Below are 21765 nucleotides of genomic sequence, written 5' to 3'. Positions count from 1 at the left end.
TCCAGCTTAGGTCCAAGAACTCCCCTCGAAGTCCTGGTAAAACTCCGTTCCAGAAACCCCGAACCTTTTAACACTCTTGTGTTCTCTCACTGGACAAGAAGAACCTCGGCTGGAATAAAGGATCTGGGATTGGTTGAACACATGAAAAGAGGCAGGACTGTCACACTACAGCTTAATAATGGAAGAGAACGCAAATGTTTGCCACGTTGATGTAGTTTTACACGTTATCCTGGCGTGGCATTGCTATAGCAACGGCCTGCTACCTTGGGTGACTTCTGTGTTCACTCGAGCCACTTAGTAGATGGAATTAATCCGAATGAAGTGCGGTGTCATTTATGTGAAGGCACATACAGTACTCTTATTGTATGAAAACTGGAACTAGTGTTTTTCTAATGTAAAAGTCAGAATGTACAGCAAAAAACAAACCGGAAACACGGACATTTCCCTTAGTTCCAGACAGTAAACACGTTGGACAAGACAGCAGTAACAATGAGTATGTATGGCGTTCCAGGGCTGGGGGAGGGGCTATAGCATCCCATCCATGAAGCTGGTGTCCAGCCGCTGGATGAGCACCCGGATGAAGGACATTTCCTTGCGAGTGTTTTCAAATATGGTCCTTGGGTCGTCGGACTGACAGCGCAGACAGTTGGGAGCCATGACCATGGCCAGGTTGTTCACGTCCATCTTAGTGATGGACACATTGGCAGGCTGGGAAAATACCTGCACAAACAACCCACAAAAGTCCGGTTCATTATTTGTTTTTACCTTTTTAAAGTTGTCTACAGTAACTACACAAGGTAGTTATTGGACGCTGCCAAACGCTCCTCGCACACGATACTGTAAGTTGGGTTGTATCAGACCTGTCTGGCAGCTTCCTGCACCATGGTTAATTTAGTTTTTATTACTTATCTATTTATTATCTGGTGTCGTGCACCCTTTAACTCTTTAAAGCCCGCCCCATGAAGTCATCGTCAGAACGTTCTAATTTTTGGAAAATAAGGTCTTAATGGAACATTCCGCCAAATGTGTCAAAAAAAAAAAAAAAAACATACATTTTTATACAATTGCTCTCATTTATGTAACTTTCGCAAAATCTGGAATCTTTTCATAGAAAATGCAGATGCATGCGTCGGGGAAACAAAAATCGAACTTCTGAAGTAGTCTCAAAATCCTGAAAGGATATGATGCGTTTGGCAATGAAGGCTTATAAGTCCTTATATAATGCTTTATATGGGTTTATAAGCCTTTATATGGGCTTATAGGACACACAAGCAAACAGAAAGGGCAGACAAGTTATCAATAAACACTTGACCAGGTGGGGATCATTCAGCAACTCTGTTCAATAGAGTGTCATTTGTCCTGGAAGTAACTTGTAACTCAAGAGTATGAGTGAGTAATATAATGATGGCTTCTGACAAATGCAGATGTTTCTGTGTGACAATGACCGACAATGATTCTTAGAAAAATACATTTTCAATGCATGTCATATAGCAGGTTATAGTATTCAACCATCTCAACTTCCTCTTGGGATCCTTCACTTTTAGCTGACCATCGTCGTACTTGCCGATATTTATATTCTAAGTTGCTGCTGGGAATATTCCATTGTTGTAGCAGAGGGAATCCAGGTCTGCCCTCTTTGGGGTCTGGGTATCTATGGAATTACATCCCGAGTCACGCTACCTAATTCAGTCACATACGACTGTCATCAGAAACATTGACGCTAGTTTTACAGCAAGTGATTATTGTTATGGTTAAATTGGTTTTTGCAATTCAGTCCAATTCTGCTAATGTCCACCATCAGCCATTGTTTTAAGTGCTGCTGGGATGACAGGCGATTAATCAGGGCATAATGATGCCTTGTCTTTTCTTCCCCATTCGATGCTCAAATCTCATGAGCAAATCTTTGCTAAATGCCTTTTAAAGTTTGTCCCTCCAGCCTTGAAAACAGTTTCTTGATTCGACGTTAGACCTTTTCCCAGAGGTTTTCCACCGTCTAAAACAGTGGCGAGTCCTGTAGCGCGGCCCGGTGGTTGGGGACCACTGCTGGAGCACGCTGCTTTGTAATCCAGTTGTAGTGTGTCTCTCACCTGTAGGAAGCGGATGAGGTAGCAGAGCACCAGCTTGTTGATGTGTGGCAGACCCAGCACCACATTGACGGCTGCTTCTGGGTCGTCATAGTGATGGATACACTCGTCATAGAACTCATGAGGAATCAGTGGCTCCTCCAGCTCCCTATACCAGAGCTTGAGCAGAGACGCTGGGGAGACACAGGGACAGAACCCAAAGCAGGTGTGAAACCTGTGTGAGGACTAAATGAAGGCATTTTAAGAATTAAAGCCCAGTAATGATCTAACGTGCATGATGCTCCCCTCATCGGAAGGTAGCACAAATGGCAGTTCATTTTCCATCCAATTTCTTGAAGACAAGGCTAATACATCTTCTTTTTGTTGCCTAACAACAAAAAGGTTGTGGGTTTGAGTCCTTTCTGTGTGGAGTGTGTATTTTCTCCCAGTGTCTGCACAGGGTTTCTGCAAAAAACATTCAAATGAGGTGAATTGGTCAGTCCAAATTGTCCGTAGTGTGTGTCTGAGTGGCCGTCTGCCTGGGCTGTCTGTGTGAATGGCACTCAATGAGTTAATATTCTCTGCGTGCCTTGGGTTGCCGACCAATGTAATATAGTATTGTATTGTCTTGCGTTATGATCAAGGACCCCCATTAAAATGAGCCGTTGCATCTTCAGGGGCTTTCCTCGTCAGTGCTGTGAGCCAGAGCGTGAAGGACTTGTCCCTCTCGTGTCCCTGACACCAGCTGTCTAAGCCGAGACAGAACCAGGACAAGAGTGGACAGAAGGTTCATTCAGCAGCATTCTCCGGACCCGTTTACCTGGAATGTGTGGGTCCTCTAGTCCTGTGGGGATTTTCCATTGGTCCACTTGCAGTTTGAGGGCGTTGACTTCATCTATGTCCCCTGGTACCCTGGGGATGAAACACAGGCCGGTTGAACTTGCCCTCTGTTGGAGGTATCATCTATAATACATATTTCTTTACACTATGTTGTCACTGTCAAAGCAGTTAAAATCCTCTGAGCAGCTGGACATTCATTCTTCGTCGACCGCCTTTCTGCCTGCGGGTCACGGGAGTTGCTGGAGCCTATCCCAGAGAGGCGGGGTACACCACGCGACCCACCCAGAGAACCCGTTCCTAGACAACCCACACGGACATGGGGAGTACATACAAACTCCACGCAGATAGGATTCGTACTCGGTACCTTCTTGCCATGAGGTGACAGCGCTAACCACTCGCCCACCTTGCCGCCTCAGAAGCTGGGCAATGAAGGGATATGGAAAGAACTGTGTTGAGTAGCTTGAGCATGCTGCTGGCCTCCGCTGATATTTCCTATGATCATTTATATCAACGGGCTACTAATGATTTTCACTCGCAAACAATGTGAGCTCAACGTTTTCTTAGAATTGTTTAGTGTCACTGACTGATGAATCAAATCCACAGGATTCTCTCCTCATTCTTCGGTCGTCTACGTAAAGAATAAAGTTAGCATTGCATATCTCCTTTAAAGATCCCATATTCTACCCCTTTTCCACAAGTTAACGCAGTTCTTAGACACTTGTATGAAATATCTGTGCCAGACTTTGGTCCAAATAGCAAACAGGTGCTGCAGGACAGCGTCCCTCATTTCTGTCTCAACCAGATGCTGCAGGACAGCGTCCCTCATTTCTGTCTCAAACAGATGCTGCAGGACAGCGTCCCTCATTTCTGTCTCAAACAGATGCTGCAGGACAGCGTCCCTCATTTCTGTCTCAAACAGATGCTGCAGGACAGCGTCCCTCATTTCTGTCTCAAACAGATGCTGGAGGACAGCGTCCCTCATTTCTGTCTCAAACCGCTCTAAACCCGGAAGCAAAAGTACGTTCATAGCGAGCACACACGCTACCATGGTAACCGTGAGGGACATTTTTAGCACATAATAAAAAAAATCACATTTTCGCCAGACATTACCAGCGAATGGTAATGGTGTTGTTCTTCGACTCATGCAGGAGACAGGGAGATGGTTTATGAGCTCATTACTGTCAGTGCCCACCTTTGTGGTGCTCAAAGCGAGACGTGCTAGTTGCTAGACGTTCCCAGCAGACCCTTAAAACACATTTAGGCCTGCCGAGTCTGTCCAGCCCCCGATCCTCCCAGCGGATCGAACTCACGACCAGGTAGTGATCAGTTGACAGCTCTGCTCCTCTCTTCCACTTGGTGCCCAAGACACTAAGGTCTGATGACACAACAATAAAGTTGATCGACTTCTGGACTAGGGTGTCCTAGTGCCGCGTGCATTAAGGACATACTTGTGCTTGAACAAGGTGTTTGTTATGGACAAACTGTGACTAGCACAGAAGTCCAACAACAGAACACCACTCACATTCAAATTGGGGAGGCCACTCATTCCAATCACCCCCCTCCAAGTCTCACTCTTACTGCCCATGTAAGCATTGAAATCCGCATTGAAATCCACAAGAAGAACAAGGGAGTCTCCAGCAGGAACACTATCCAGTACCCCTCCCAAAGACTCCAAGAAGGCCGGGTTCCAGAGCACAAGCTGCGGGTGGAGGCGAGGCCGACTAGATCTATACGGTACTTCTCAAAGCCCCTCACCAGCTCTGGCTCCTTCCCCAATCGCATGTCCCAAGAGCTTGTATCCCTGTCTGGGGATCAAGTCGTTACGCCCCCTGCTGTTAACTGCGACCCAATCACATTGCACCCATTCCCTGGTTCCTTCGGTGGACGCCTTCTGGGCTGAGACCCTCATATGGGCTTTTGAACTGCACTTAGTCTGATTCGTCACCCAGGACCTACTTGCGCTGGGAGACCCTATCGGGATCATAAAGCTCATGACAACACAGCCCCTCGGGCACTCAAACTCCCCCACCATGATAAGGTGGGAGTTCAAGGTGGATCAACAAATGGCCACATCTAATGCTGATTTTCATATGGAATTAAAGGCAAGCATTACATTCCTCAGTTTTGCCGCTCTGTTCTCCTACTCACCTGAAGATACCTTCTGTCTGGTCTCCGTTGAGCCCTAGAACCTCTTCTGAAAGCCGAGTCTGTACCCAGGGAAGTTGGTTGTCTGGATATCTTTCCTTCTGGAGTGCCATCACCTCTTCCAAGGATGAGCCAAACATAGAAGGGCTGAAAATGGCATTCCTGGCATGCTTAATCTCCTCCAGACAAGGTTTCTGCAAGCCCTGGACACATGACAGGGTAAGGATAAGAGAAAATTAAAAATAAATACATTAAATAGAAATGCATTGGCAGAATGAATGTAGAATCCAGTTATACACTCTCTCTGTGTTACTTGATAGCTTCGCAGTAAGAAGTGGGACTTGTGTTTTCTTGTCCTTGCTGGGCTTCCTCTCCTAGAAGACCTGCCCATTAACATGTACTGTATGTATGTGTGTGTTGATATTGTGTCTCTGCTCTCTTTAAATGGGTCTCTTTCACTCTACTACAGAGAGAACTGTAGTATCCATGTGAGATTACGACAGAACCAAATAGCAGACTGAACACTTTGTAGGGAGGTCACTGCCCCACAGTTCCCTGCTGAACACTCTTACTTTGCTTAGAGGGGTGTAAAGGTTTGGGGTCGTGTTTGGGGAGATTAAATGAATCAATGCTTTCAGACCCAGTAGTGGCATGGCTCAAGGTCTTTACTTGCGTTCAGATGCCTTTGATAACAAACATGGATTTTTGCATTAGGGGATGTCTGAAAGAAATAATTTTGTCATTTGATCTGAGCAGAAGTGACAAGATGATAACACAAAGCCAAACCTGCTTACCTTCTTGGCACCAGTCAATGCAGCTTTTGACAGTTTCCTGTAGCAGTATTTAGCATAGCTGCTTATGGCTACTCCTAGAGTAACAGAGAAGAAGGCATAGTTACACCATGGGGACAAGATCTCCCCCCTTGGCCTTTCTGAAAGGTAAGTACATCCTCATTTGAACTGGCTACATCTCAACCAACTAATTACGTCGCCTGTATTCAATATCCATTGGAGCTCATTCTTTAAAAGTCATCTACACAAACGATAATGTTAGCATCACAGAGCTCCTTTGATAATCAGGGCGTTCGTGTTGGGCAGAAAAGTCACAGTGAAGCGGAGCAAATCGTTAGCAGTAACTTGTCACTATGGCAGTAAATGTACGGCATGGGCTGCCATGGGCATTAATAAATGCTGCAGCTTCTCAAGACCCCAAAATATTTTTTATTCCCCCCCCCCCCCCCCCCCCCAACTGCTGCTATGTAACATTGTCTACTCTACAGGTTTATGAAGTCACAATTGAAGGGCTATGCATGTTGGGTAAATCACTACCGCTGGTTGTCACACTCGTTTAACGACAACTCTTGATCCATGCCAACGATTCGACATTCTCAGACATCTTTTCCACAACCACAGGATGCGTTTTCCAACATGGTTGTTTTAGAAATGAGAAGCAACTCATTGCGTCAGTTGGGGTGAAGTAACTTGTTGCAAGCTGAAAGATCATCGCCCATGCAGTAGTTATCAATAGGAGGCTTGTACCTATTCACCTAGTTAAATCCAAAATGTGAAGACTTCTTTTCTTTCTGCCAATGAACACAGATACATCTAGGCTGAATCTGGAGTTCTGGTTCGTTTGTAGGAGCTTAACGCTGACTTTCAGTTCATTTTGTAGATGCTCCACAAAGCAAACAAACAAAGTTAGGGAACATTGCTGAACATTGAACAATATTTAGAAGTCAAGAATCCATATATTTCCCTCAAACTGGAGATCACATGTGAAACAACAATCTAGGTGAGGAATTAGCACAAAGAGAGTGGATGGATTGACAAATGAAAAGGAAATGTATAAATTACTGTTACACATGATTAGAGCGAAAATTATTTTGCACTCTTATGAGACTGTAAGTGCACTGCTTCCTCACCTTTGGTGTCATTCAGAGGGTCCATGTGTCGACAGATGTAGCTCTCCAGGTAGGTATGAAAGTGGGGTGTGGGGGGGAAGAAGTCCAAACAGATGGCCATGAGCTCCCAGCCTCTCTCCAGACTATCATAGCGGAAGTTCTCTGTCGTTTGACGACACAGTTGGATGTAGAGCTCATCCCGCAGGCTCTGGTTACTCCATCCACGCACCACCACCTGAGGAAGATAGGCAGGGGAAAGTGTTCCTTCTTCTCTTGCAAATGGTTTCTGAATGAGGATTAATGATATATTTTTTAGTGTAGATGATCACTCTGATGGCTGTTCATGCCTGATGCACAAAAACCAGCACAATGAGTATGATTTCTCTGTTCACATTCATGGTCTCCCCTTGACTGTCTCCTTATCATGGTGGGGGAGTTGGAGCGCCTGAATAATACGAGGAGCTATGTTGTCGGGGGCTTTATGCTCCTGGTAGGGTCTCCCATGGCAAACAGATCCTGGGTGATGGGCCAGACTAAGTGCAGTTGGACAGCCCTCATAAGTATGAATAAATCAAGGTTGGTCTTGGTTGATGTGTGTCTGTAATATTGTATGGAGTTCGGGGACAGCGGCTCCGGAGTGGCAGACCGGGGTGGTGCTCCCCCTTTGCAAGAATACTGCAGATCATTTCCAAATGATTTTATTAAAGCATTAAGTGTTGGCACTCTGGCCTTGAGTATATTGTAAAGTGGCACGCGCCATGAAAAGGGCTGCCTGTACCCCTGATTTAGACAAACGCTATTTGTGGCAACTGCAGAAGGTGTGAAACGCTGCTGCTCGCCTTCTAACTGGTTCTCACACCAGTTCTCACTTCCTTGCATTGGCTTCTCATCCACTTCAGGATCAAAAGTTTTTACTATTCATATTTAAGATACTGAATGGTCAGGCTGTCACGGACCGAGGCAGGAAAAACCCAAAAGCATGACAGATCCGAAGGGGCAGGCGAAGAGACAGAGTCCAGGAATCAGGCAGGGTCGGTACACGGGAGGTCGGTCTGAAGTGCTGGAAGGTAGGGAACATCGCTAACAATCTGGTGGGGGTGTGGTGTCCGGGCTGATTGCTGATGTGGTGCAGGTGGTGACGGGAGCACAGGTGACGGGAATGAGCTGATTGCAGGAGCACCGGGAGGTGAAGAGAGGGAGAGATAGTGGGGGAACGACACCGGCCCGCCTCAAGGTGTGACAGAACCCCCCCCCCCCTCCAGGAACGGCACCCGACATTCCCCCGGGCTGGTCAGGGTGGTCCCGACGGAAGTCCCGGATGACGGGACGGGTCCAGGATGTCCCGCGCCGGGACCCACGAGCGCTCATCTGGACCGTACCCCTCCCAGTCGACCAGGTACTGGAAACCCCTCCCACGACGCCGGGACCGAAGGAGGCGCCGGACGGTGTAGGCAGGCGCCCCAGCAACCAGCCGGGGGGGCCTGGAGGCGGGCTGGAACTGACTGGTTTGATCCTGGAGACGTGGAAGGTCGGATGAATCCTCATGGAGCGAGGAAGGCGGAGGCGGACGGCAGTGGGACTGGAAATGGGGAACATGCTGCTTCTTTCTCACGTCTGATCTGGCTGAGCTTCGACGTGAACCAGGGCTTGTCATTAGCAGTGTTGGGCGATCGGAGTCACGTCGGTGCACCAGCCATTGTTGATGTAGAAACAGAGTCCACAGCCTTTTGTTTTGCGGGAGAGCACCGAGTCACACCGGATATCCTCCAGCTGGAGCTCATTGTCCGGGATCTGTCCGCAAAGCCAAGTCTCCGTAAAGCACAAAACACAAGAGGATGAAAAGTCCTTATTTCTCCTCATCAGCAGCACCAGCTCGTCCATCTTGTTGCTGAGAGAACGGACATTAGACAGAAAGATTCCAGGTAAGGGCGTGCCAGATCTGCGTCTGCGGAGGCGGACGAGAGAGAATGCCGGCACACTTCCCTCTTCTCCGGCGTCTCACTCGTTTGGCCAAAACATGCCATAGGGGGGCTGGGCTCTCCCTTAGAGATCGGGTAAGAAGCTCCGTCATCCGGGAGCAGCTCGGAGTAGAGCCGCTGCTCCTCCGCGTTGAGAAGATCCAGATGAGGTGTCCCGGGGATCTATTTAGGATGCCTCCTGAACACCTCCCTGGGAGGAGACCACGGGGAAGACCCAGGACACGCTGGAGAGACTGTCTCTCAGCGGGCCTGGGAACGCCTCGGGATCCCCCTGGAGGAGCTGGAAGAAGTGGCCGGGGAGAGAGAAGTCTGGGCTTCCCTGCTTAGGCTGCTAACTGGACAGAGCAAAGACATATTGTGGCTGTTTTATAACACTTTATCATTGGTTGGTGTGTTGTAGAATATGTTGAATATTTGTTCTTCGTTTGTATAGGCTTAGAGATGCTTAACTGCGTTTTCTTTATGCAAGAAGGGGTTTTGGTTGTTAAAAAATACATACTGGAAAAATACAAACTGGAACTACTAAACTCACAGCCATTTCTTCCCATGCAAATATGAAAATACATATTTTTTTATTCTAAATTATTTTCATTCTTCTGACTTCAAGCTTTAGCAGAGCTTTAAAAAGAAGGGGAGCCAACTGATCCTGGTTCAGTTATCAGCAGATGCTCATCACACTTCTGTACAGAGGTCATACATTTAATTTCCAAATTGAGGTTTTGCTCCTATTTAAGCCTAACCTGCTGGCGAAACCATAACTGGAAATAGTTTCATGCCTAAGACAGATTGCCATGTCAATCTTATTTATATAGCAGCAAGGGGAACACACAGAGAGAGAGAGACAAGTCCCCACACAAAAGGGGGCATATGGGGGACATAGGCCCTGCTGTTCTCAGTAATCTTTGGTGGTATGTCCCATTGGGATTTGGATACTTCTAGTCCATATGGGCACAGATATTCCTGTAAACTATTCCAGCCACCATTTGCCTCTCCATGTACACTGATCCAGCTAGCATCTTACACCCTGCTACTATTTATTGGACCGTCTCAGGGACATCTCTTCATAGCCTGCACCTTGGATCTCCCCTGGTAGACCCTGGCCTCTACACCTGTTCCTGCCACTGGGAGTAAGACCACTCATGACCCGTAGCAACCTTGGGAAAAGTCAAGTTAGTAATAAGAGCGATACCAAGGTAAGACAGCAAGGAGTTAGTGAAAAGAATCTCTTCTGGAGAGAATCAATTACATATAAGAGGGGAGACCCCCAGGTTAGGTCTAGTTCAGGGCAGAGAAGGGATGCAGGCTGTCCACAGACCTCTAGAGCCACAGAAAGGGAGTCTGCCTTTGTGCGCCGGTCCCCCATGTAGGTCTGGATGAGCTTAAAGATGTCCACTGCCTCCCTTTTCACCATGCGATCTGTTGTCACAATCATGGGCTTCTTGATGGGCTCACTGCTCCAGGCCAACATGTTGGCAATGGACACCTTCCTTCTAAATAGGCCCTGAGGAAGCAAACGCAGAGAATTACAAGATCAGAAAAAGAAGCAGTTAGAGGAGAGGCAAAGGATAACGGAATTTAATGAGACGGCTTTTTGGCGCTTTGCTAACACATTTTTATAAATGATCTCTGGACATTTTCCATACAAAGGCTTGATTATGGACTCTATTTCGGTGCATAAACATTTTGGGGAGGTCTACCTGCGTGTGTTTGTTGAAGTGCTTGGATGCCCAGTTCTCGATGTCAGTCTCTGAGGACGGCTTTCTCAGGGTGAATTCTGGGAAAATGCCACAGCTAGCACTTGGCATTATGTTCCTTGCATTTCTACTAGCCTCAAACTGGGCACAGGCTCCAAGGTCCTCGGACTAGCAAGTGAAATAGCAGAAAGAGGAAAGGCAGGGAATGAGTGAGGAGACAGAGAAAGTTTCTTCAGTTCAGTGGGATCAATATCCATGTTAATATCAACAAAGCTCAGTGCAGCACAGATTCATCCATTTATCAATATTCTATCAATGAGAGGAAACTGTTGTGGATTAATACAAGATATTCCATGACATGGTACCCGAAGAAAGCCATGAACGCCATAGTTTAAATGGCTATAGCACCTTCTGGATTAGAGCACCGACTACTCCTGGACTGTCTTCTTGTCCCGTGAGGGAGAACAACCCAGCCTTCTCCACTTCACCCCGTCCTTTGCATCGTCCTCCCCAACACCAGCCACTCCATCCTCAGCACCCTTCTACAGATATAGTCCCTGTCTCTCCTCTGGACATGTCCAAACCATCAAAGTCTGGACTCTCTGACCATGTCTCCAAAACGTCTAACCTTCAATATCCCTCCCATTGTAGGCGGGAGGGACATGGTGAGGAGTTGTCCTATAAAGGACAATATGTGATTTCAAATGGTGCATTATATTTATAAAATGACTTCTATGTGTGTGTGTGTGTGTAGAGACACGCCCCCCTGATTGCGCTCTGCACATCCAGCTCTCCCTGTGTGTCTCCTGCATGAGTGGAAGAAGTAGTTTATTTTTGGTGTTAATGTTTCCGTGAGAATTGGCAAAAAATGTTTTATTGTGTGCTAAAATCATTGCCTCACATCTCTTTACCATGGTAGCTACGAACATACGTTTGCTTTGGGGTTCAGAGCATTTCCGACGGAGCTGTTTGAGACAGGAATGAGGGACGCTGTCCTGCAGCATCTGTTTGAGACAGAAATGAGGGACGCTGTCCTGCAGCATCTGTTTGAGACAGAAATGAGGGACGCTGTCCTGCAGCATCTGTTTGCTGTTTGGACCAAACACTGGCACAGACATTTCATAGAAGTGTTTGGGAACTGCGTTAACTTGTGGAGAAATGGTACCTCTAAAAAACTGTATTAATCTATCTTGAACATTTTTTGAGAAATCATATTCACTTTGAACAAAACAAAACAAAACACACACGAACAAACAGAACCCAGGCAATGGACAAACTGTAATTGTATTCTACCTAAAGTCCCATCATGCAGCTGTACCTGTGAGGGATGGAGGCAAGCCTCAGTTGAAGCCAGATTGGTCTGCACTGAGAGGCTTTTCTCCAGCAGTGCTTGGTGGAAGCCTAGCCGATCAAACGTGCTACGCTTCCAGAGGTGGCTGTCACTCAGTGCAAGCGCCTCATCCTCGCTGAATGCCCTCACTACTGGTCCCGGCAATGGCAGAGGCACTGCCCCGTCGCTCTCATATCCGTCTTTGGAGCTGCCACTCTGGGCTACCCCCTTTCCCTGGCCAGAATCCCAACTGCTCCTTTGTTTCATCACCTGCTGGGCCTCCCATGCCAGCCTGGCCTGGGCCAGTATTGCCTCAGATGCTGTGCCCTCCAGCCCTCCACAGCGTGCAAGTTCTTGTGGGAGTGATGGCTTGCGGGACTTGCGTTTGCGACTTCCGCCAGGAGAGAAAGTCCCAGTACCACCTGTGGAGGATGAGGAAAGGGAACGGGTCTGGGTGGACATCCATGACATGGAGTCCTCATAAAGCAACCTCTGACCTCCTTCTCCATCTTCCCCACTGTAGTCCAGCAGAAGACGGGGGTCTCTGATCAAAGACTGACTATGCTGCAGGGTATAGGAACCCCCGTATGAACCACCGTAGTGAAGCATGTGATCAGCAGTCTTGAAGCTGGGGCTGGATGATGACTGTTCCACATACACTAACTGCTTGACATACTCCTTCCCAACAGGACTGTACTCTAGATTCTGGGTCTTCTCTGGGCACTTCTGCCTGGTCAGAACCAGCTGGCCGTAGGGTGACTGACTCTGTTTTGGGGAGTGATACAAGGAGCCAGAGGACTTGCGGGTAGGTGACTTGCCTGTGTAGAGAGTGGAGGAGTCAGAGAGGTGCATGTCAGTGGGAGGCTCCTCATATATAGGAGGAGACTGGTAGTCTGATGGTGGCTCCTCATATAGTGGGGCGTCACAGGTGTAGCGAGGTGAGGGAGGCTGAGAATCAGCAGAGGAACGGATGGGAGAACCTGTGCTCCCTAATTCTCTACGCTTTAGGAAGGGAGACTGACGCCGGTCAACATAGTTAACATGGGAACCATCGGCGTCTGAAGGCATGTTGCCTCCAGAGGAACGGCGAGTTCGTGAGACGACGCTCCCACCAGGTGGAGGACCAGTTCCACAAGGGTCACAAGGGGAGTATCCATTTCCTTGGTTGATCAAGAAGCTGGGCTCTCTGTCTGTAACTTTAATCAGCATTCGCTCCTTTGTACCAGTGTTCCATCTAAAAGGAGAAGTCCTGAGAGGAGAGGAGAGGAGAAGAGGTCAAATGTGAGTACAGAACAACAGCATGACTGAACTTAACTTGCTTTTAGCTTCTATCATGCTTCTTCTGCCTGAAAATATACGGCTTGCAGATTCAGTTACTTCTTTTAAAACACTAAAACGTATTTATATAGACTGGCTTTTAATTGATGGAGTCCTCTGTTTTAATTACTTTTCATTTACTTTAATTTAGATTTTTAATATTTTTTATTTTTTTATTTTTGAACATTGTTTTATTATTTTATGATTATTGCTGGGTACCTAGTCTCATCACTTGTGCCCTGACGCCTCTGTTGCTTTTATACACGCGTTTTACATTGTTGAATGTTTGTTTAATATGTATTTTTTGTTTAAATGATTCATGTTGATTTGTTATTATCTGTTAAAGCACTTTGGGAATTTTATTTCTAAAAAAGTGCTATATAAATAAAGCTTATTATTATCAATTTAATAATATGAGACTTCATCAATGTTATAAATGCCTTAAGTTCTATGCAAATATTTATTCCCTTTGTCATTACTGTACAAGTATTTGTCTCAAAAAAAACCTTTACCACCCATGTGAGAAAGAAATAGCTCAGCAAAAAAAACACATTTCCTTTTTGGTCCCCACTGAAATCTATAAATTCAAAGATACCATGCAAAGTTAGTTCTTGAGTGGGTATTAAAAAAAGTATTAAATCCCACCCCTTACCGTCTCAAAATTATGCAAACATAATATTACATCCTGCAATTCAGGAACAAAAACACATTATGCAAGTAGAAATCAATATTTTGCAGCAGTAAAAATGCAAAACATATTAAGATTTTGCCCTCATCACATCATTATTATCATTACTATATTTAGTAAACCCTTTTATTTTGTATTGATATTTGAATTGTTTTATATTCACACACGTTATTCCAGTCTTTACACCACAATAAGAAGGGCAACATATTTTCCTATTTGTTTGAATTTGCCAAATTTTAAATATATATCTATATATATATAAATATATATATATATATCGGCCCCTCACTGGCTATTTTGAAATAGTTTTTGTATATTCATTGGCAACATGATTTACATGCCTTATACATAAATTGAGCTGTTAAAAGTTCTACAATATTGGGATAATTTTACAAATTTCGTTGAAGAAAGAAAGGATGTGTATGTTCCCTGAAGCCAACTTTATGAATTATTCACATTGCCCATTTTTGGTGTTTGATAAGTGGATTTAAGGTGGTGCTATAATTACTTCCCCAAATCTCTGCACAGTAACTTAAATAGGGTAAAACTATCCAACAATAAAGTATGCATTGTGATTTATAATCCAGGGCAGGTTTTGCTTTACTTATTAGAATACCGTAATTCCCAGTGTACAAGCCGCTACTTTTTTCCAATATTTTGAACCTTGCGGTTTATGCAACGACGCGGCAAATTTACGTATATTTTCCCACTTTCGTTACGAGCCGTGTTTCGTTAAAGCCTATTTATTTTCGTTACAAAATTAACGCCCGCCCGCCCGGAGGGAAAGCCCCGCTTGCGCGTAGCTGGGGAGATCCGCGAGAAGGGCCCGGCGCTCGTCCAGAGTCGCCGCCGCCGGACCGCCGTACCCGGTCCCCGCCGCCTGTCCGCCATCCGCTACGCGGCGCGTCCGACGCCGCGTAGCGGGGAAGGCACCCACCCCCTCGACCTCCCGGGCGTCCCCACCCCTGCCGCACCACGCTCCCGCGGACGGAGGATGAGGGGCATGGGGGCAAGGGGTACGGGGACACCCCGCCAGGCGGGCGCGCGCGCCGCGCAGCCTCCGACGGGCGGAGAAGGGAGGGCGACGGGGCGACTGCTCCCCCAGCCGCGGCTCGAGCCCGGCCCCGCTTCGCACCCCAGCCCGACCGACCCAGCCCTTAGAGCCAATCCTTATCCCGAAGTTACGGATCTGATTTGCCGACTTCCCTTGATCTAACATGCCAGACGCCGTTCACCTTGAAGACCTGCTGCGGATATCGTTACGAGCCGTGTTCCGTTAAATATCATTTGTCTCAATGCACTTGCGGCTTACGAATATGTGCGGCTTATTTTAGTACAAAATATATATATTTTTTAATTCAGTGGGTGCGGCTTTTTCACAGGTGCGCATAATAGTTCAGCAATTACGGTAAGTTTATTGTTATTGTCAGTGAGGGTGCACAGACTAGGAACATTTGTCGGTACAATTGCTCAGAGTGCGAAAAATAAGAACTTTTCATCCTCAGCAGCACCAGCTCCTCCTCCTTGTTGCTGAGGGAGTGGACATTAGAGAGAAATATTCCAGGTAAGGGCGTGCGAGATCCACGTCTGCGGAGGCGTACGAGAACGTCGGCACGCTTCCCTCTTCTCTGGCGTCTCACTATGGCCAAAAGATTTACTAATTCCACAGCAAGAAAAAAATAACAACGGGTAAAAGGTCTGTGGGAGTCGTTGACCTAAAGTTTATTACCGGTAGCTCTTCACAGGTGTAAGAACAGACGCACAATTAAAATAAAAAAACAAACACAGAGCGCACGATAGAACCAGGGCGACCGTCGGAGGCGCCATCCGGAAACAATTGTTTTTTTTGTTGTTGTTTTTTATTATGTATGCAGTTACTGTACTACTATTGTTTCAATACCTCCTTTGACAGGTATTTTGAGTATAATTCATCTGGCAAAAGAGAAAAAACTAACAAAACAATAGGTTCCTTGCACTTCATGCTTGGACCCTAACAAGTTAAAGATGAATTGAAATGATTGCACCATTATGATTTAAATTTTTGTTGATATCGTGATAATATCGTTATCGTGACATTTTTTGATGTCATGAAAGCCCTAGTCCAGATACAGTATTATGAAACAGTGGATAGATTGTAAATGAATGCATTTATGTTTTGTCTGTTCCTGTTCTCTCTGACTTGTCTTTGTGGCTCTCTCTGCTCGGTGTCATTGTCTCTCTATCACTCTCTCTTCCACTCTGTTTTTGTCTTTCATCTTACCTGTGCTTGTCTCTCCCTCTTTCTACCTCTGTCACTCTTTTTTTGAATGTGTTGCAAAATGTATTTTCATTAATTTATTTACTGTTGTGTCACCTTTTAGACTATAAAATGATTGTTTTTCCCAAAAAATAATGAAAATATTAGAATTTTTTTTTTTTATTATTTACCGTAAAATCTCACGATATAACAAATCTTGCGAGATTGGACTAAGAAAAAATGTCTATGTTCTGACTGAGGGAGCGAAAGGAGAAACGTGAAGTAGAGAGGGAACATTGTATTTGTAAAGGCATCATTTGGATTACGTAATGAGTTATCTATGCTTTGTGCTTTATAGTGTTCTCTATCCTGTCACAAGCTCTTCAAGTGACCCTAAATCTGACCAGTGATGAAATTGGCAGGTATTGTGCTCAGTATTTTGTGACATGTAGGGGGACTTCAAAGCAAAAATTGTATCGAGCAAAAACTTCTGCAATACAATAACTTAAAATGGAAGTAGTTGGAAACCGACCGATGTCTGTGTAGGTTCTGAGTCATCCAGGTCATGGTAAATCAAGAAGATGAAAACAAAAACAAACAACAAAACAATCAACTGGACTTGTTCAAGTTTCATTGAAGGCATTTTACCTCTCATGCAAGAGGCTTCTTCAGTTCTAAATAACTGGTAAAGTCCATATACTTATAATCCTGTTGCAGCAGAAAGGAAACCATAGGACCAAAACCACCAGGACAATAGGACTCCCCAGGAGCATTAGCATTAGCATTTACCTTGTGAATGCTAATGCTCCCGGGGAGTCGTTAAAACCTGACTACTGAGAGGTGGAAGACCTTCAATCAAACTTAAACAAACGTACTGATGATGAACGGAGGCATGCCGGCAGCAAGGCCCAAAGACCCCGAGCTCCAACGGATCCCAGGTCTTACCTGTCTGCCTCTTCTCTGTTGCTCTGTTTATCAGAAAAGTCTTGATCTAGAGAGGACGAGGTGCTTCCCTCTCTACTGACCACACTGTTACGTCCCGGGCTGTTGTCAACTGATGTTCTGCTACCTCCTCCTCCACCACACGCATGGCGAGTGTTGGTGGCATCAGTATGCTGCTTAAGAGTCTGCAGTTTGGCCAGAGGGATGATGTCGCAGCCCTGCGGGCGATGCCAAACTGTCCGCTGAGTGGTGGCATTGTAGTAGTAGAAGCGTGAGGTGTTGGGATCAAACAGCTCCCACCACTGGTTGTCACCAGTTCGCTTGATGCAAACACCTTGTGGAGGGTCCCACACACACTCACCAGTCAGCAGGTTGGCATACATACGCTCCCGCGTGCGAGGCTCGATGATCTCGACCCACTCCAACCTGTAGAAAGAGTTCAGAATTAACTCGTTCAGGGCTTCGCTGAAAACGGCGGCTACTCGGGATGGCTACGCTGAAATGGTGTCATACATGTTCTCATGAGCCAGTTGTACTGCAGGAGCCTAAATCTAGTATTGATGAATTGTTTATGTACTTTGGAACATGCAAAATCCCAATATTTTTTATCTACTTGATAAAAAAATTACATCATACATGGTGTCAGTCATCGTTCGAGTTTCATGCAATTTATTTTTAATGTGATCGTGACCGTCACCTGTCCTCTTGGCAGACTAGCCTATCATGTTTTATTAAGTTATATTTCCTACTTTGCGCCATCGAGTCCTGTGCACACCACGGTGAAACATGGGACCAACAAAACGGACAGACAAAAAGTGAGGAATAGAAAGTGCAGTGGATGTATTTGTGCTCCTTGTGTCTCCCCCTTTCATCAAACCATAATTGTCCGGATCAAGAAGGTCTCAGGAAATCTGAGAGAGAAGAGGCAGAGCAGAGTGACAGCCACAGACACTAACACAGCAACCGTCACTGACTCAATGACCAGGGGAGGAGTTAACTCTCAAATTGAGTTTCGATAGGTGCTGGTGTGGTGGAGCTGGCACCCATGAAACCTCCACCAAAGGAAAGAAGTGTCACCTCGGGCCCAATGAGGACAGCACGGTTCCCCCAGAACACCCCAAGCTGCAACAGCACCCAGAGAACGACCCCTCGGGCCCCCTGCAGAAGAACCAGCCCAGCAATCGCTGAGACAGCCAACAAACCAAGGCCAACGTATCGGCACGGGGCACAGCAGGCCAGACCGGCACCCAACCAGCTCCCATCATCCCCCACCCCCTGAATGACCCCACCCACCACCAACATCAGCCCCTAACCCCCACAGAGCCACCCCTGGTGGATGGATGAATGGATGGACAGACATCTGAATCAAGTCCTGCATGCAGTCCTGATGTGAACGCTCTCAGGAGAACATGTTTAACTTGAGCAAATACATTTTCAACTGCATGTGATTCCAGACTTTCTAAACGCATTCTCTGTGGGAATAAGCTCTACTCTTAAAGCTGCCGAGCTTTGAGCTCTGGTGACGCCACGATTAGTATTAGTTACTTTGTGTGTCTGACGGTGACAGAGAAAGGAGAAAGAGATGGTTCATTAGCTGTCAGAGTGAATGGTCGTCAAATGAAGCAGAACAGGCTAGTTAAATAGAGAGAGCCGGGACACAATGAGGAGGAATTTATTGGCTCTAATTGGTTGTTGTGTTGGTGTTCCAAATGACCCAGTTTAACAAATTAAACATCCTACCTGTGCCAAAAGACACGGGCTCTCTTACGTTGACAGCATACACTTCAAATGCTACAGCCTAACGTGGATCAAAGTGCTTTCTTCTTGTCCCCTTTAAAACCAGCAAAATAAAATACAATTGAGGAGCACTCTGCAATACTCTGCTTCAAATAGCCATACCGCCTTAATATAAAGGAGATACCAGTGATGTGAACATTCTCACAGTCTGTTACCTATTAAGCGTTTGGAAAACAGATTTCAAGCGCATGAATTTCGTTTAGGTCCAATATCTGAAATATCCATATCTATTTCTTTAAAATATTTATCCTTATACTCATATCATTCATGCATCAAAGGGTTGAATTTAACATTTATATAGTGATTTGGCTCAGGGTAGAAGACAGGGTTAAACAACTCAAAATGGGATTGGCATTTAAAATAGTCAATGCAGCTCTGCCCTCAGTCCCCTCAATCCCTGCATACCTGAATAAACACCTCCACAGATTTAGTGACACCCACAGCCACAACACTAGAGGGAGCTCAAACAACAACCTGATTACCCCCTCCTATAGGACTAACATGGGTAAATCATCTTTTTACAATACTGCCCCCCAAGGGTGGAACTGTTTGACTCCTGCCCTCAAAACATGCACCTCTTTGGCCTCCTTCAAAACGGCCCTAAAGATACACCTTTTAGGGGGACAGAAACGGAGATAGTCATCACGACTCTCTCCGGATCAACCCCCCCCCCAACCCCCTTTTTGTCCACCTACGTTGCACATATTATGTTTCTTTTTAATTTATTGGTATTTTGCATCAATAGAGTAATTTATTTTTACTTTATTGGTATTGTTAAATGTCGATGATTTATGTACGAAGACACGTGGTTCCGGCAGAGAACAGCGGCAGATGATTCCGGCAGAGAACAGCAGAACGTGGTTCCGGCAGAGAACGGCAGAACGTGGTTCCGGCAGAGAACGGCAACACGTGGTTCCGGCAGAGAACAGCAGAACGTGGTTCCGGCAGCGAACAGCGGCACGTGGTTCCGGCAGAGAACGGCGGCACGTGGTTCCGGCAGAGAACGGCGGCACGTGGTCCCGGCAGAGAACCGCGGCAGATGATTCCGGCAGAGAACAGCAGAACGTGGTTCCGGCAGAGAACGGCAACACGTGGTTCCGGCAGAGAACGGCAGAACGTGGTTCCGGCAGCGAACGGCAACACGTGGTTCCGGCAGAGAACGGCGGCACGTGGTTCCGGCTGAGAACGGCAACACGTGGTTCCGGCAGAGAACGGCGGCACGTGGTTCCGGCAGAGAACCGCGGCACGTGGTTCCGGCAGAGAACGGCAACACGTGGTTCCGGCAGAGAACGGCGGCACGTGGTTCCGGCAGAGAACCGCGGCACGTGGTTCCGGCAGAGAACGGCAACACGTGGTTCCGGCAGAGAACAGCAGAACGTGGTTCCGGCAGAGAACAGCAACACGTGGTTCCGGCAGAGAACAGCAGAACGTGGTTCCGGCAGAGAACGGCAACACGTGGTTCCGGCAGAGAACAGCAGAACGTGGTTCCGGCAGAGAACGGCAGAACGTGGTTCCGGCAGGGAACGGCGGCACGTGGTTCCGGCAGAGAACGGCGGAACGTGGTTCCGGCAGAGAACGGCGGCACGTGGTTCCGGCAGAGAACGGCGGAACGTGGTTCCGGCAGAGAACAGCAGAACGTGGTTCCGGCAGAGAACGGCAACACGTGGTTCCGGCAGAGAACGGCAGAACGTGGTTCCGGCAGAGAACGGCAGAACGTGGTTCCGGCAGGGAACGGCGGCACGTGGTTCCGGCAGAGAACGGCGGAACGTGGTTCCAGCAGAGAACGGCAGAACGTGGTTCCGGCAGAGAACGACGGCACGTGGTTCCGGCAGAGAACGGCGGCACGTGGTTCCGGCAGAGAACAGCAGAACGTGGTTCCGGCAGAGAATGGCAGAACGTGGTTCCGGCAGAGAACGGCAACACGTGGTTCCGGCAGAGAACAGCAGAACGTGGTTCCGGCAGAGAACGGCGGCACGTGGTTCCGGCAGAGAACGGCGGCATTGTTCAATGACGTTAACATGAAACAGTTTAATACTTTTTGCCCGCTAACCAAACGGGATGTTGCTGTTCTAGCTGTGACCCCCGTCCCCCGTCCCCCGTCCCCCGTCCCCCCCCCCTCTCATGACAGCGTCCTGGTCCAGGAGCTGCACGGGTCTGGGCTCAGTCACTCACTCCACATGGTGGACGATGGCTCGCACTGCCATGGCTTCCTCTCATGGGAGGTGCCTCCATCCATCACGAGGATGAGGATGAGGATGAGGATGAGGATGAGGATGAGGACGGCTTCGATGAAGGCTTTGGATAACGCGTCTATCTCGCACATAATTCATTAATGGGTGGCTTTCCTTCAAACATCCACTTTGAAGATGCATTCACGTAAAGATAAGCCTGTTCAGAACGACAGGTGCATCATCATCATCATCATCATCATCATCATCATCATCTTCATCACCCAGCCATGCAGAGCCTCACTCTCTACTGTTCCTTCCACCTTGAATGCCCAACCCAGAACCCCCTTTGAGAACCCTGCGTTCTGTGTGAAAAGGCTTCTCATCCGACCGCGGCTGGAACCCGGGAGGGAGCCTGTCGGCGCCGCGCCGGACCGGACCGGTTCCACCCGGGCCGCTCAGCCACGGAAACACCGCGCCGGTTCTGGTGGACTCACCTTTCTGCCATCTTCACGACGCTCCTTAAAATCCGTGTACAATTAACCTCACTGCATCGGCCATGTCGCCGCAGTCACTCCTTTCAAAGCCGCGGCAATGAGGCCGGTCACATCCGGTCAGCCTTCACAATAAAAGCCTCCAAACGTCTCTATTTGCAGCTCCTTTTTT

General features: G+C 47.2%; 1 protein-coding gene across 1 annotated transcript; it reads right to left on the bottom strand.

Annotated features, from left to right (window-relative positions):
- Positions 1 to 525: 525 nt before the first annotated feature.
- On the bottom strand, positions 526 to 21607 carry arhgap39 (Rho GTPase activating protein 39). Its single transcript, XM_068743116.1, has 11 exons — positions 21597 to 21607; positions 17138 to 17560; positions 11940 to 13200; positions 10625 to 10789; positions 10243 to 10428; positions 6970 to 7183; positions 5843 to 5916; positions 5052 to 5251; positions 2884 to 2975; positions 2088 to 2257; positions 526 to 720 (listed from the first exon to the last, which is right to left on the bottom strand). Exons 1-11 carry the CDS (start codon positions 21605 to 21607, stop codon positions 526 to 528), a joined length of 2991 nt encoding a protein of 996 aa, XP_068599217.1.
- Between the last annotated feature and the right edge of the window lie 158 nt (positions 21608 to 21765).

Source organism: Brachionichthys hirsutus, chromosome 9, assembly GCF_040956055.1.
Source record: "Brachionichthys hirsutus isolate HB-005 chromosome 9, CSIRO-AGI_Bhir_v1, whole genome shotgun sequence".
Lineage (NCBI taxonomy): Eukaryota > Metazoa > Chordata > Actinopteri > Lophiiformes > Brachionichthyidae > Brachionichthys > Brachionichthys hirsutus.
Note: the sequence above shows the minus strand (reverse complement) of the source record. Positions and strands in the feature narration are given on the sequence as shown.

Bases quoted from the DNA above. Each gene is read 5' to 3' on its own strand.
- arhgap39 (XM_068743116.1), bottom strand. The intron at 10,429-10,624 runs GTAGACCTCCCC...TTGCTTCCTCAG, and splicing joins ACTTCAACAAACACACGCAG to GGCCTATTTAGAAGGAAGGT. The intron at 7,184-10,242 runs GTCTGTGGACAG...TATCTTCCTCAG, and splicing joins CCCTTTCTGTGGCTCTAGAG to GTGGTGGTGCGTGGATGGAG.